Source organism: Carcharhinus amblyrhynchos, chromosome 18, assembly GCF_965287045.1.
Source record: "Carcharhinus amblyrhynchos chromosome 18, sCarAmb.v2.hapA, whole genome shotgun sequence".
NCBI classification, from domain to species: domain Eukaryota; kingdom Metazoa; phylum Chordata; class Chondrichthyes; order Carcharhiniformes; family Carcharhinidae; genus Carcharhinus; species Carcharhinus amblyrhynchos.
This window is the reverse complement of record NC_137341.1, coordinates 11,888,245-11,904,573: the sequence shown is the minus strand read 5'-3', so window position 1 is coordinate 11,904,573 and position 16,329 is coordinate 11,888,245. Positions and strand designations below refer to the sequence as shown.

The window sequence follows — 16,329 nt, the reverse complement described above, 5'->3', positions numbered from 1 at the left end:
TAAATATAGATGCTGCTGACAGAATTACACAACTCCCTGCGTAAATGGAAAATATAACATGGTACTGGATACAAACGTATAAGTTTTGGCTTTGTATCACATGCTGAACTCCACACACAATTGAAGTTGGTCATTTAGCCCCTCTGACGTTCAGTGACATGATGGCTGATCTCAGACTTCACTCCCCTTTGCCCCATATCCCTTAGTAGCTTTGGTTAACAAAAATCTATCACTCAGTTTTAAAATTAACTGTTAGCAGAGAGATTTGAAATGGAGGTATGTACTGCACGTGTTCATTAGGGACAGTCCTGCTGCCTACAAACACCCACGTACCGCAGGCGAGACAAACAACCTACTCTGCAATATCTTAGCTTAGATTATATCTATGTATATCTCCACTTTGCCGTTCGTCTATCTTTTCCTTTCACTAATTTGCTCAACAATTCTGGGTAAAAGTTTTGGTGCTTCAAGTTTACATGAACTACTGCAAAAATATCACTGGATTAGTAATTGAAGTGTCCAGGCTAATGCTCTGGGAGCACAGATTCAAATTCCATCATGACAGCTAGTGGAATTTAAATGCAAATAATTAATACACCTGGGATTGAAAGGTGGTCTCAGTAATGGTGACCATGAAACAATAATTGTTATAAAATTCCACCTGGTTCACTCTATGTTCTTTAGGGAAAAAACTCTGCCATCTCAGCTGGCCTGACCTACATATGACCCACACCCATATAATACAAGTTGACTCTTAATTGCCCTCTGACCGCTAACCTCTGAAATGGTCAAGCTAGCCACTCAGTTTAAATGCAGTTAGGGGCGGGGAATAAATGTCAGTCCAATCAGTGACACACATGTCCTGTAATAGAAATTTGAAAAAAGTATCACCTCCTTCCTGTTCTGGCTGAATTCCCACTCTCCCCAAATTTCCAATGCAGTTTAGTGGCACTTCAGTCTTTTTAGGACCACTCTGTGCATCAGCCAATACTATTGACTAAAAGTTAAATTCAAAATATTAAAATTAATTTTAATAAATGTTAAATTTTACAACCATTCTGTGCAGTCACCTCTCAGATAACAATCCAACTTAGGGGAGCAACAAAGCCTTTATCCAATAGCCTCAGCTGGAGAGGGTTGGCATATGGACACTTGGGGGTTTCTGAATGGACTACCAACTTCACCCACAGCACATGTGCAAGGAATTGTGCTTATCAGTAGGTTACTTTTGAAATTTTCATGATTCCAGCTTTCAGGTTTTTACCCTATTAATGAAAAGGTTTAGTTGCATTAAATTCTTTAATTTTACCCTTCTTTACTTCAGCCAAAAAACTCAACCCTAAAAGGTGCCAAACACACAAAGGAATCCATTTTGAGCTGGACATACTGTAGATGGCCAGTATTAATAGACTTTGACGAACACAAGGGGTCACAGGTTCAAGGTGAGGGGGGGCAAGGTTTAACACGGATGTCAGAGGGGATGTATTTTACACAGAGGGTGGTGGGGGCCTGGAATGCACTGCCAAGCAAGGTGGTAGAGGCGGACTCGCTGGGATCGTTTAAGACTTAACTGGATAACCACATGAACAGACTGGGAATGGAGGGATACAAACAAATCATCTAGTTGGAAGCATAAGCAGTGCAGGCTTGGAGGGCCGAAGGGCCTGTTTCCTGTGCTGTATTGTCCTTTGTTCTATAAGACAACCCTATTTTGTTCCATATTAAAATGTGTGTTTTAGGCCTATACTCAATGTGCAAGGTTTTTTCAGCTAATTAAGTATGTTTAGGCCAAAACTCACGTTTGTAATAGGTCCATTTTTCAGCTGAAAAATACATACTTAGAATTATGCTCCCGTTCTAAGTTAGTGCATGGGATTGTCACAGGCTGTGTTGCCAAGATACTGAATGGGAGTTTAAGACGCAAAACACATTTGAGCAGAATGAGCATTCTGCATGTAGCAACCAACAAATGGAAGTGAATCCTCCTGCAGAAAGAATGAAGTACAAAGCCACTTTCAAGCTAAAAGTTGTAACATCTGCTAACTCATTGAATAACTGCTGCAGCAAGAGCATTTGTTGTTTGTGGAAAATTGATGTGGAGAGTTAAAGGAAGAGGAATCTGCTGTGAAGATGGTGTGCAAGACCAACTGCCCCGTGGGAACAGGGACCAGCAACTGGCCTGATCTTAAGAAGCATGTACAGGAATGATTCCTTAATCATCAGAATGGTCACCAGAAATACAATGCATATATACATGCAAGTGGGCTAAATCAAACCAAATCCAGCAAAGATTTCAGAGCGATAGCTAATTTGTATAGGCTTATTGTAGATGAAAATGTCTGTTGTTGCAACAGAAATCCAAGATCACTCCCGAGACTACCAAAATTGGTTTCTAGCAATTCACCAGACATTGCACAAACAGCAATACCTATAAAGCTACATCAGCAACAGGAATGAAAAGCCTGTGAATTTGTATATGCTTCTGCAAGCCAGTCAATGATTATGCTCGTGCCAAATGGAATAGATAACTTTCAGACGTGGAAGTATGCATACAGCTTCGCTTGATGTTTTGTGTGACGTCATCATCAAATGCTATTAATGCACAAATTGTCATCTGATTCCAAGAAGAATATCCAATTCAATGGACAGAGAGGAAGATAATTCATTGTGGAGGGGTGATTCTGGAAGCAAGAGCCAAATCTGATCCAGAGTGGGGTTCTGACATTCTTGTCTGTCAAAGTGACTTGGGATGAATTTGATAAATTCTTTGAAATTCTACAACGAGTGTCTGCGTTGAATTGCAGTTTATGTTTCCCACTAGCGACAACTTACACTAAAATTGGTGGTTCACGTTTTATACTTGGCGTATGAGTCAACCCCCAATTTCAAAAGGATTCTTTGAAGCATCAAAGGTCAATTTATACACCATGATATGTGGTATTTGGATGGATTACACTTCGCTAGCTCTTTGTGAAATAGGTTACAATAGTTTGCAACTAAATTACTTAATATCCCTTCCTTTACTGTGAAAGTTATTGAGCTTCTTCTATTCTCTTGAAAGATTTCATTCAAACCACCTTCAAAGATTCTAAGTAAAATTCAGCTTAAAACTGTAGACTAATGATACTTTATATAACAGCAACTTGGGCCAAGTAGATTTTAAATAGTCCTAAATTCAAAAGGCTGCCTATCAAATATAGATTTGAAAAAATCTCACTGTTTATATTTGAATGGAGTGGCATGGCTCCTTTGCACAAACTGCCTCATTGTTGGAATACGGTATTGATTTCTGTGAATAAACTTGGTTTCAAAGCCTTTAGGTATCATGGCTAAACTAAAAAAAAGTTCAATATCAGACTAAATCTGGAACAGATATACTTTAGTCACAAAAGCTTTTGGGGAGGGAGGAGCTGCGAGGCAGGCAGATGTGTTAAATTGGATGTAGTGCTTAGATGTAGGTTGAACAGAGTGCCAGTTTTATGAATAGTATGGTTCCAGCTGAGCAAGTGAATGGTTGGGAATATAAATTGCCTAAAGATTTGAAGCAGAAGAAGGCAGAAGCAGATGGGAGAGAGCACAGACTGTTCATTACTTTGGGTTACTTGCGCAAAGAACCAGCACAGAAATAGTGGGCAGATTTTCCAATCCTGCCTGCAGCAGCAATTGTCACAGGCAGGACAGAAAATCTGACAGACCAGCCAATGGTCCGTTATCTCTGGGCAGGAATTTCCAGTCCTCTGGCTGGGATTTTCCAGTCCTGCCTGAGTGTCAGTGGTCTTCTATACTGAAAATATCTGTAGTTCTGGGAACAACAAAAATCAGCTTAATGATCCAAACTGCAAAAGAACTCTCGAGCTTATGGGACAGTTGGTGAATTCAAGAATATATTGTCTAAGTACAGTTTGGTAATAGCAAGATAGAAATCCTTTGGGGAAGAGCATCACCCTTTGTTGTGCAGAATCTAAAATAGTTAGTCTTTCATCTAAGTTGAACCAAAAATGCCTGCAAGCCTTGGGCCCCAACCACAGTACACACAAATTTGTTCCTAACCTTATTTGCCATCAAAGTTAGCAGATCATTCATCAGTAATCTGAGTAGCATTTTTCATAATGTATTCAGTGTGTGCATTGTGGTTGACAGTTTGCATCTTTTGGCATGTTCTGGATGCCTGGTACCCAATATCAATGCACCCCAAGTCATCGGCACACTTTAAACTCCAGTCTTCGTGTTTCTTATTAAGCTGGTGTCTAATTTTAGGTTGGAAGAGTAATTAACTGCGGAACATTTAGGGAAGTTGCAATCTATGTCCTGGCTTCTATTCAAAGTTCTGATATTTTATGTTCTTCACAGGTCGATTAATGTAAAAAGCACCTAAATAACCCTGTGGAACATTTCTGCAGTCCTGGATTTAATTCCAGTTCTAGAATTATAAACGTGACATCAACATTGACTTGAATTAATTAGGTGATTTGAGAGGAAGCAGGTTTGCTGCAATTATCCCTCTACAAAATGCGTTCTATCACTCCACTGATTTGAAGTTGAAAATTTTGTTGTTTTTACAGTATATGGCTTTCAAAAAAAATGCACTCAGATTGGTAGATTCCTGAAGTAAAAGCAAAAATAACGTGCGTGCTGGAGATCTGAAATAAGAAGTGCTGGAAAAGCTCAGCAGGTCTGGCAGCATCTGTAGAGAGAGTAGCACATGAGTCCGATATTGGACTTGAAACATTAACTCTGCCAGTCCTGCTGAGTTTTTTCCCACTACCTTTTGTGTTTTCATTTCTTTGTAATCCTGAACATGTATCGAGCAGTTTCATCACCATAATTTCATTGTTCTGGTTACATATGACCACCTCCTCATGAGTATTTGCCATCTTGATTTAGACACCTTCTTGGTCAGCTTGTCACTTGATCAGTATCCTGACTGAACAGTGTTGTGTCAGTACCAGCATCACCACTGCAGCAATACTTCACGAGCAGGGCGCACCACTACAAGGTAGTTTTGGATGAGTAATAAAATTAATCTTTGCAACATCACTCACAGCCCAAGGACATTTTTTAAATTTAACCATTTGTAACTTTTATTTTTGTTGGATATAGCGAAAATTCTCAGTACAATGTGAATTTAAATTCTAATTGTGTTAATTTCGGACTTTAACCATATGCCAATCGGAGACAGTTTGGTGAAGTAACTCAGTGCATTTTTAGTACGTTAGGGCTTGCCGAACATACGATAGTTCTTGCCTTCCAGTTCAGACTTGCTGTGCGACTTGTTCAATGACAGCTGCTGCTTATTAAGCCACAACTTGGTGTAATCAACCTGCGATAGATTTCTCAATGGAGGTGATCATCTGTTAATTTCCATTGTGCCCTTACTGGCCCTCTAAAGTATCAATTACTTGTTTAAAATAAAGTTTAAAATAAAAGAATCTTTCATGATGTTTTCCCTGCCCACTTCTTCAGAATAGAGTAAATATGCAGCCATGTCCCCTTGAACTCATCATCTCAGACTTTGTTTAATTGGTATTAAATCAGACCCCTACCCATTTTGCTGGGAGGTACAGTGGTTAGCACTGCTGCCTCAAGTTGCCAGGGACCCGGGTTCAATTCCTGGCTTGGGTCACTGTCTGTGCAGAGTCCGCACATTCTCCCAGTGTCTGCATGGTTTTCCTCTGGGTGCTGCAGCTTCCTCCCCAAGATCAAAAGACGTGCTGGTTAGGTGGATTGGCCGTGTTAAATTGTCCCTCAGTGTACCCAGACAGATTCCAGAGTGTGGCGACTCGGGGATTTTCACAGTAACTTCATTAAAGTGTTAATGTAAGCCTACTTGTGACACTAATAAATAAACCTTAAACTTATCTTTCTCTTTGTGGCCACAGTTACTTTTAATGCAAGTGATAGAATGATAAAGTTTCTTATATCCTTAAAATTAATAAAGATGATTACAAAGTGGGTAGTACTTAGAGATGTTATGTGGGATATATATGGAATATAATAAGTGAGAATAGTTTTGAAGTCTGCTTTTATTTGAGATAAGACAGCATGCCATGTGTGGGAACATAGATTAATCAGTCCAGATGTCTAATTGATCTGTAGGTATTAGGATATCCTGCTGAACTTTGCCACGTTGTGTTTTTGTTGTATCCATCCGTGTTTGGTATGTCAATTAAATACAGGTTTGCTTAAGTTACAGAACTTAAGCGAAGTCTGGAATTTCCCGGCTGGTCCCACAAGCAGGACCTTCGGGTCCCACCAGTGGTGAGCCCCTCCTGTGGGTTCCCTAGCAGTGGGGAGTGCAAACAACAGGAAACTCTGTTTACAGCAGCGGGAACACAAGACCCCACCGTCAACCACCGTCATGTTAGGGGGGTGCACATGCCTCGGCAAAACGAAAATTCCCATCCACCGTCTTTTAAAATATATATCAGTCAGTGCTTGAAAAGTGTTTGTGCTAAATACAAAACAGCATTCCACTAACATATAAAATTTAAAAGCATAATTACAAAAACTAATTTCAGAACTGAATTCCAAACTTACAAAATCAATGATAGTTACCTACTGAGAAAGAAAGACTTCTTTTCAACACATTGATCTGCAGTGATTTAATGCACAAGGTTGAATTTTTTTTGCACAATAGATCTTTGCATTTAGAGAATATAGCTGATAATTGCTGGGAGAGTGCGTGGTTCCATACAGCAATTATTCAACCTTGAAGTCTTTCATCATTTGCTTAAGGGCCATATGTTTTTTCTCTCTTATCAGTTGTGTGTTTGTGATGCTAAGACCAAGTCATGTAATGAGCTAATGTCCCAGAAATGAGCATAAAATCATATTGGGTTGACTGTTTGATTTGACTAATGCCATAAGTAATTAATAAACCAACTGTAATTATCAAATTGGGCAGCACAGTGGTTAGCACTGCTGCCTTACAGTGCCAGGGACCCAGGTTCAATTCCAGCCTCATTCACTGTGTGGAGTTTGCACATTCACCCTGTGTCTGCATGGGTTTCCTCCGGGTGCTCCAGTTTCTTCCTACAGTCCAAAGATGTGTAGCTTAGGTTGATTGGCTATGCTGAATTGATCCTAGTGTCAGGGGCATTAGCAGGGTAAATATGTGGGGTTGAGGGAATCGGGCCTGGGTGGGATTGTGGTTGGTGCAGACTGGATGGGCCAAATAACCTCCTTCTGCACTGTAGGTATTCTAAACTTTCCAACAATAATTGTGTGAAAATGGAAGTCAATTGCTAATATAAAACAATGCAATCCTAGTAATGTTGGTCTCGGCCAATCTAGTAACAAGTCAGAGTGTATTGTCCTCTAAGAGTGTAAGACATGTCCTGCTGTGCTTTAAGTGGCTAACTGTTATAATAATTATACTTGCACAGTGAATTGATTAGTTCGGATATTTAGCCCCGTACGCCCCATTTGGTCCAACCAGTCTATGTTGGTGTTGATGTGCCACTCGAGCCTATATCTATCGGTATTGTCCTTTATTTCCTTCCTGCTCTTGTCCAGCCTCTCCTCAAATGCATTTTTAAAAATTCAATTGTGGGACATGGCATCGCTGGCTGGCCAGCATTTATAGCCCATCCCCAGTTACCCTTGAGAAGGTGGTGGTGAACTGCCTTCTTGAATCACTGCAGACCAAGTGCCGTGAGTTGATTCTCAACAGTGAAGAACCGCAATATATTTCCAAATCAGGGTGATGAGCGGCTTGGAGGAAAACCTGCAAGTGGTGGTTTTCCCATGTATCTGCTGTCCTTGTCCTTCTGGATGGAAGTGGTTGAGTTTGTAAGGTGCTGTCTAAGGATCTTTGGTGTATGCTGCAGTGCATCTTGTCAATAGTACACACACGTTGAAGGCGGAGGGTGTGGTGCCAATGAAACAAACTGCTCTGTCTTGGATGGTGTTGAGCTTCTTGAGTGTTGTTGGAGCTGCACCTATCCAGGCAAGTGGGGAGTATTCCATCACATTCCTGACTTGTGCCTTGCAGGTGGTGGAGAGGCTTTTTGAAGTCAGGAGGTGAGTTATTTGCCGCAGTATTCCTAATCTCTGACCTGCTCTTGTAGCCACTGTTTATGTGATGAGTTCAGTTGAGTTTCTGATCAATGGTAACCCCAAGGATGTTGACAGTGGGGGATTCAGTGATGGCAGTTGAATGTCGAGGGGCAGTGATCCGAGTGTTTCTTAGTGATGACGATCATTGCCTGGCATTTGTGTAGTGTGAATGTTGTTTGCCGTTTGCCAGCCTAAGTCTGGATATTGTCCAGATCTTGTTGCAGTTGAATATGGACTGTGTTTATATCAGTGATGGGCACCCTGCATCCCAGGGGTCACATGTGGCCCACCTGGATTCTGACCGTGACCCATGAGACACCTTGACCATTGCCTTCATGCAGGGTTGCCAGATCCTGCTTGTTGCCATCTGCATGGTTTTTTCCTGTTGACATGAGTAATGTAAAATTCTCATAAAGCAAGGGCACACGTAGTGATTCCAAGCAACATTGACAGAGAGAGCTGTGCACTCTCTCTGTACAATCAAAGCATAAATTTTTTTTTGACTTTACCCTTTGAAGTTGAGGACCATTCTATTAAGATATGAATGATGAAACAGTCAGCATGCTTTGAATCTACTCAGTCTCATTCGTAGGGTGATGGTTCGTGAACATCTTCAATGTTGCAACCCACCCATTTGAACGAGAGCCATTCATGCAGCCCACTCACTAGCCATGGTCGCCCACCACTGATCTATACAACTTGCTTCAATCACTCGCTGTGGTAACATGTTCAACATTCTCACTCTTCTCTGCATAAATAAGTTTCTTTCAATTCCCTATTGAAGTCGTTTGAACTATTTTAATGTACCAGTCTCCCATCTCTAAGGAAGTGATTGTCGGCTTTTAAAGTGTCAACACATAATTACTGAGATACTGGCCGTGGGCAGCTGCAGCGCATGATGCCTAATTGCAATCTGGTGCTGTTGGCGTGGGCTGCTACACCCAAATGTCCTGTTCACACAACAGTGAACTGCTGCAACACTGATGGCCTTGTCACCTCCCCAACGCTGCTTCTTAGAGACTGCCTCTTTCCAGTTTCAATAGCAATGGTTCAAAAACAAATAGATTTTTGTTTCTCTTTCCTCCCTCCAGCACACATTTTGGCACATCAGTGTGAAATTGTGTGGTATGAAGTTGTGCCTTGCAACTCTCTTCCTGTGGCGATAAGATGGACAGGAAAATTGGGAGGGACTATTATCAGCCTCTGCTTCTTAGTGTGCTGGAGGTCAGCATTCATTTGAGTGTTACACATTAATTTGTTGACTTGTGTCCTAATTGATTGATGTCTCTCCAGCAATAGTAACAGGAGGTTCTGTTTGAATTATTGAGAACATGGTGGTGGTGTCGACCCATTATTCTGCTCCTTTCTTGTCCCTCTGACATCTCATTCTGAAAAAGCAGGAGGGAGAAGCAGAATGTTACCAAGGCATATCAAGATGGAGAAAAGAAATCAGATGAACAGATGGAGAAATGGCCTTGTAGCTGAAGGGAACTGAATGATGGGTGACATTTTCTGGGCAGATGGTCTTGGGCAAAGGTGGAGAGGAGTTATGGTGAATGGTAGGGTGGGTGAAAGCACACGTGGGACACAAAAACACTAGTACAGGCCATTAGACCAGAAAATCTGTTCCTGTGTTATCGGTTCAGTAAGGTAGCACATGTGGTTGAGAGGTATGGGTTTAAAAGCTCAGCTTGGGGTCAGAAAAGCGTGGTTCAACGCATAGCAGTGGCTGGGGAGGAATTAGATTGGGAGCAAAGATCAGTTGTTTGTGACTGTTTAACTGGAAGACATTGTGACTCATCCAAAGCTGAATGTTAAGGCAGGCAGTCTGATAACTCAGGCAGTGGAGGAGTTGAAAGAGGAGGTGGAGACAGAGAGCTGGGTGTTAAACTGCAATTCAAACCAGAATTCCAACAGGGTCAAATACTGCAAGCTTCCAGCTAACATTGCTGGAGACTGACTTCGAATAACATATATATCTACTGTGCAGAATTGGATTTAAAAGTCCATGTTTGTTTGAAACATAAATTTTGTAACATGTCTGTTGTGCATCCAATCTGTCCTCGCACCTGTAAGGTTATTTTTCTTTTTTATATGTTCCTTGCTTTTAATTCACATCTCTTTCCTCTTTCCCCTTACTGGATTCTAAGTTTTCTTTCGTTTTTCCTGCTGTTCGATATTTCTTTCAACGGTAAATGTTTATTTTACCATAGGCTCTATAGCAGACTTTTACCATTCGTTTCCTCGGTTCTTACAGCTATATATGTCACAAAATGACATATGGAGCTGGTGAGTTTGCTTGTAGCTATAATTTACCTTATTAACTGTGAACTGTATCTGTTTATAAAGTGGAAGCAGTTCGGAGTTAGTTGAATGGTCTCTTTTTTAGTGCACCAATTGTTAGTGAACAAAAGCAGTTCAATCATGGTAATCCCTTGAAGGAAAATGGTGCATTATTCGAGGATAAATCCTGCAGATTTTGTTGAATAAAGTAAAATCAGAATGATGGCACTAATTTTGGACTGAAAACAGAAAATGACATTTGGTCAGTTACTCCACATCTGTGGGGAGAGAAAGAGGCACACTTTCAGGTATTGACCTTTCATCAGAATTATGTGCTATTGTTGACCTGAAACATTAACTCCTCTCTCCACAGATGCTGCCTGACCTGGGTATTTCCAGAGTTTTCTGTTTTAAATTTTAAATTTCAAATTTCCCACATCCTCCGTATTTATTTGGAGCTGCCTGAGCCAACAGGAACCACAACGCAGATATGCCACGTTTACTCAATCTAGCCACAGTGCAAACCTTACCTCGGCTTCCTCAGAGCCAGCAGATCTGGTGACCTATTGACAGTAAAATAAATGGTCTCCTGGCTACTACTTCCTTGTGAAAGAACCATCATGCCAAAGAGAAGGATGACCGTTCATTCTGAGATTGCTAAAAATACATTTTTTGTGCGCACCGCATTTTCTTCTGCTTCCCATCGGATAGATAAAATGTCTTGAAAAACACCAGGCATATTATTAAACATAGTTAGCATTATCAAACACTTCTTGTTTCATAACAATATCTTGTGTTTAACTAGATGTATGTTTTGGAGGCTGTCCAACCTTATCAAGATTGTGCTATTTTCACTTTGAGGGTAATAAACATGCAGCTGATAAGTGTCTTGTATTTAACAGGAATTAATAGTGAAACAAAAACTTTTTTATGAAATATTTCTCCAGAGCTGTACTCTAATGCTCTTATTTTTGTGTGTGCCATTGTGAAATGATATTGTAATACTCTCTGGTTCCGTAAGTCAGAAAAATGCAACATTTATTGTCACCTCAAGACATCACAGAGTGCTTTACAACCAATGAAGTACCTTACAAGTGGTGTCATTATTGTAGTGCAGGGAAGCAAGGCAGTCCATTTGTGTGTGGTAAGTTCCAACTAACTGCAGCAAGATAATCCAATTTTTCGTGCTGATTGGAGGATGAATGCGAGACTGGGAGAACTTCCCTGCTGCACTTCTATATGGGACATCGGATCCTTTGCAATACCTGAACAAAGTAGACCAGGCGTTGATCTAACATCTCATCTGAAAGCTGGCACCTATGACAATGAAACACTCCTCTGAACGTTCGCTATTTATGGGACCTTGCTTGATGCATACAAATTTGCTGCCTTGTTCCTTCTATTGTAACAGTGACTGCACTTCAAAGTACTTAATTGGCTGTTAAATACATTGGAGCATCCTGAGCTAGTGGAATGCACTGTAGGAGTGCAAGTTTATCCTCCCTTTCTATCGATTGGTCTTTCTATCTAATTTAATGCAAATCTCATGACATCTGTATAAACTGACCCCTTCGGGTGAGACTAGGATTAGGTTGGGTTGTGATGTCTCTTAGAATCTGTCTCTTCTGACACTGGCTGATTGTACCCCCAATGCAGTGTAGGTGAGAGCAGCTCACCTACGCTACTGAACTTTAGCTCAGAGAAAACCTAATGTAAAGCTTTGAGCAGGTGGGCATTTTGACCTTCTGACCTGGCTGTCCTATCGACTCATTGCATGTGCGTTCATCCTGGGAAACTGCTACAATAATTTCCAATGTATTGTCGATATCTTATGACTATCACCATCGATAACGACCTCAATATTCTGACAGGAAGATGACGAGAGACTCATCAGAGAGATTCAAAATGAAGCTGAAAATGAACAAAAGAAAAGGATTGGAGGTAAGTCACCTTATTAAACAGTTACAATTTATCAAGATTTTAGAACACAAACTTGGTCCAATTGCTGCTAATGTTACTCCCCAACACAAGCATCCTTCCACCCGACCACATCTCACCTTGTCAGTATAACCTGTCCTTTTTCCCCTCAAGCTGATTTTTTGCATTGTATTTATTTTTGGTTAAATTTGATGTTGCACTAGCTATGACAGTAGCACTACAGCAGATTTGTAGGCATTTGAAGCATTTAAGATTCCCTGACATTATGTGGTTATCCCTTTGACCAGTCTCTCTCCATTTGTTCAGCTTCTGAGAAATACAAATAGGTTTAATTCATTGACCAAGCAAAGTATCTAAACATAAAGCGTCACCAGTTTCTTTATTACTGATAAACTCACTAAATTTTTGTTGAATAAAACACAATACTTTTACCTAAAGTTTAGACAAAATTTATCCTTTCCATCAAAGTGCCTCTTAAACTAAATCCCTTTCAGCAAAACAACCTGCATCCAGGGAATACACAGAAAATGCAGCGCTAAACAAAAGTTGTTTTCTTCACAGCTTCATGTAAAGAAGTGGTACAACTAAAATTTGCGTCTTTAGCAAGTAAACTCACTCTGCATCAAAGCACCAGCTGTATTAACAATGCTGGCAAACTGTTTACTTCAAAGAAGACCATGAGTCCATAAGATGTTCTCTTCTAGTCAGTGCGGCAGCCCTCTGCAAGTCCATTTTTAACTGTTTCAGCTTTTTAGTCCATAATGCCAATAATTTGCAAGATGGTGGGTTTTATCCTGTCTTTTGGTGGATAGTTGTTAATCAACCTGTTCTCAAGGACCACATTGTAGTCCCAAAATACTATCCCAGTCTGATGGGACTTAGTCAAATGACTGTGTTGTATAGAAATTTATTTATCATGGAAATCTAGCATCAGCAACTGTACAGTTAATTATAACCCAAATTTTTAAGTGTTTTATTTGTAAATAAATTCATTCGTGATATAAATGTCAGTCAGCAGGGTAAAGTGCTTTGCCTGTGAGATGTGGGAGATCTGTGAGGCTTCAAGCTTTCTGGATTGCTACATCTGCAGGAAGTGCACCCAACTGCAGCTCCTCACTGTGTGGATTGGTTGGAGCAGCAGTTGGATGCACTGAGGAGCATGCAGGTGGCAGAAAGCGTCATAGACAGGAGCTTTAGAGACATGGTCATACCCAAAGTGCGGACAGATAGATAGGTGACCACTAGAAAGGGCAGACAGTCAATGCAGGAATCCCCTGTGGCTATCCCCCTCTCTAACAGGTATACCGTTTTCGATACAGAAGAGTGATAGTTATAGGGGACTCCATAGACAAGGGCGCAAATGAGCATTTCTGTGGCCAGGAAAGAGACTCCAGGATGCTATGTTGCCATACAGGATGTCTCTGAACAGGCATGAGACATCCTGAAAGGGGAGGGCAAACAGCCAGAGGTCGTGGTATACATTTGTACTAACAACATAGACAGGAAGAGTGACAAGGTCCTGCAAGGGGAGTTCACGGAGTTCGGTAGTAAGTTTAAAAAAGAGAACCTCGAGGGTTGTAACCTCAGGATTACTTCCTGTGCCATATGCCACTGAGGCTATGAATAGCAAGCTAGTGCAGCTGACAGGTGGCTAAAGAGCTGGTGTAGCGGGGACGAGTTCAGATATATTGATCATTGGGATCTCTTCCAGTACAGGTGGGACCTGTAGAAGAAGGACGGGTTACACCTAAAGTGGAGGGGCACCAATGTCCTGACAGGTAGATTTGTTAGAGTCACTCGGAAGGGTTAAACTAGAGCAGTAGAAGAAATAACTGAGGGAGAACTACAAACTAAGGCCAGTAAGATTAAGAGGAAGAGCATGGCAGGGAGTAGTTGTTGAACACAGCAAGACTGGTGGTCTGAAGTGTATTTGTTTCAATTTGAGGAGCTTAACAGGTAAAACAGATGAATTTAAAGCTTGGATTAGTACTTGGGAACTATATTGTTGTTGCTTTTACAGTGACTTGGTTGAAAGATGGACAGGATTGGCAGCTAAACATTCCAGGATTTAGATGCTTCAGGCAGGGTAGAGGGGATGTACAAGGGGTGGGAGAATTGCATCGATGGTTAAGGAGAATGTCACAGCTGTACTGAGGGAGGATACCTCGGAGCGTTCAGGCAGCAAAGCAATATGGGTAGAGCTCAGGAATTGGAAGGGCGCAGTCACAATGTGGAGGTTTATTACAGGCCTCCCAACAGCCAGTGGGGGATAGAGGAGTAGATATGCAGACAGATTTTGGAAGGATGCAAAAACAACAGGGTTGTTGTGGTGGGTGATTTTAACTTTCCCTATATTAAATGGGACTCACTTATTGCTAGGGGCTTGGATGGGGCAGAATTTGTAAGGAGAGTCCAGGAGGGTTTCTTGAAACAGTATGTAAATAGCCCAACTCAGGGAGGAGCTATATTAGACCTGGTACTGGGGAATGAGCCTGGCCAGGTGATTGAAGTTTCAGTAGCAAAGCATTTGGGGAACAGTGATCATAATTCCTTAAGTTTTAAGGCACTTGTGAATAAGGACAAGAGTGGTCCTTGGGCAAAAGTGCTAAATTGAGGGAAGACAACATTAGGCAGGATCAGGAGAGTGTATATTGATTGGGGAAGGCTGTTTGAGGGTAAATCAACATCTGACAGTTGATTGGAATTCTGGACCGTCATGTACCTGTGACAATGAAGGATAATTGTGGCAAGTATCGGGAACCCTGGATAACGAGAGATATGATGAGCCTTATCAAAAAGAAAAGGAAAGCAATTGTAAGGTCTAAAAGGCTTCGGACAGATGAAGCCCTTAAAAAATGTAAAGAATTTAGGAAGAAACTTAGAGTTAGGAGGGCTAAGAGGGGTCACAAAAAGTCCTTAGCAAACAGGATTAAGGAACATCCTCAGGCATTTTATACGTATGTAAAGATCAAGAGGGTAGTCAGGAAAAGGGTTGGTTTGCTCAAGAATAGTGGGGGTAATCTATGCATGGAACCAGAGGAAATGGGTGTGATACTAAATGAATAATTTGCCTCAGTATTCACCAAAGAGAGGGACTTGATGGATGAGGAGCCTAGGGTAGGGTGTGTAGATATGCTGGGTCATGTTGATATCAAAAAGGTGGTGCTATTGGGTGTCTTAAAAAGCGTTAAAGTAGATAAGTACCGAGGGCTTGATGGGATCTACCCCAGAATACTGAGGGAGGGAGAGACAGAAATTTTCATATCCTTATTGGCTATAGGTGAAGTTGGAGGATAGCCAATGTTGTTCCATTGTTTAAGAAGGACAGCAGGGATAATCCAGGAAATTATAGGCCAGTGAGCCTTGTGTCAGTGGTAGGGAAATGATTGGAAAAGATCCTTAGAGACAGGATTTGCTCACATTTGGAAACAAATGGACTTATTAGTGACAGCATGTTTTGTGAAGGGGAGATCGTGCCTCACTAACTTAACCAAATGAATAGGATTGTAAGAGGATACAGTGAAATACAGTCCAGTTGGAGACTTGCGCGGAGAAATGGCAGATGCAGTTTAATCTGGACAAGTGTGAGAAAATGCATTTTGGAAGGCCTAATGCATGTCAGAATTATGCAGTAAATGGTAGAATCCTTAAGAATATTGACGGGTAGAGAGATCTGGGCTTACATGTCCACCGATCACTGAAAGTGGTAACACAGGTAGGTAAGGTAGTTAAGAAAGCATACAGCATGCTTACCTTCATCAGTCAGGGCATTGAGAATAGAAATTGGCAGGTCATGCTGCAGCTGTACAGAACCCTAATTAGCCCTCATTTAGAATATTGTGTACAATTCTGGTCACCACACTACCGGAAGGACGTGGATGCTTTGGAGAGGGTACAGAAGAGGTTAATTACGATGTTGCCTGGGTCTGGAGGGTATTAACTATGAAGAGAGGTTTGATAAACTCGGCTTATTCTCACTGGAACAAGGGTAGTGGAGGAGTGATCTGATAGAGGTTTACAAGTTTGAGTGGCATGGACAGAGTGGATAGT

General features: G+C 41.2%; 1 protein-coding gene across 1 annotated transcript in view; it reads left to right on the top strand.

Moving 5' to 3' along the window:
- rnf216 (ring finger protein 216) overlaps positions 1-16,329 on the top strand; it is a 201,859-nt gene that overhangs the window by 174,664 nt on the left and 10,866 nt on the right. The window contains exon 16 of the mRNA XM_080206384.1: positions 12,213-12,282. Within this exon, the coding sequence (XP_080062510.1) occupies positions 12,213-12,282 (70 nt within the window). The remainder of the gene's footprint in view (positions 1-12,212; positions 12,283-16,329) is intronic.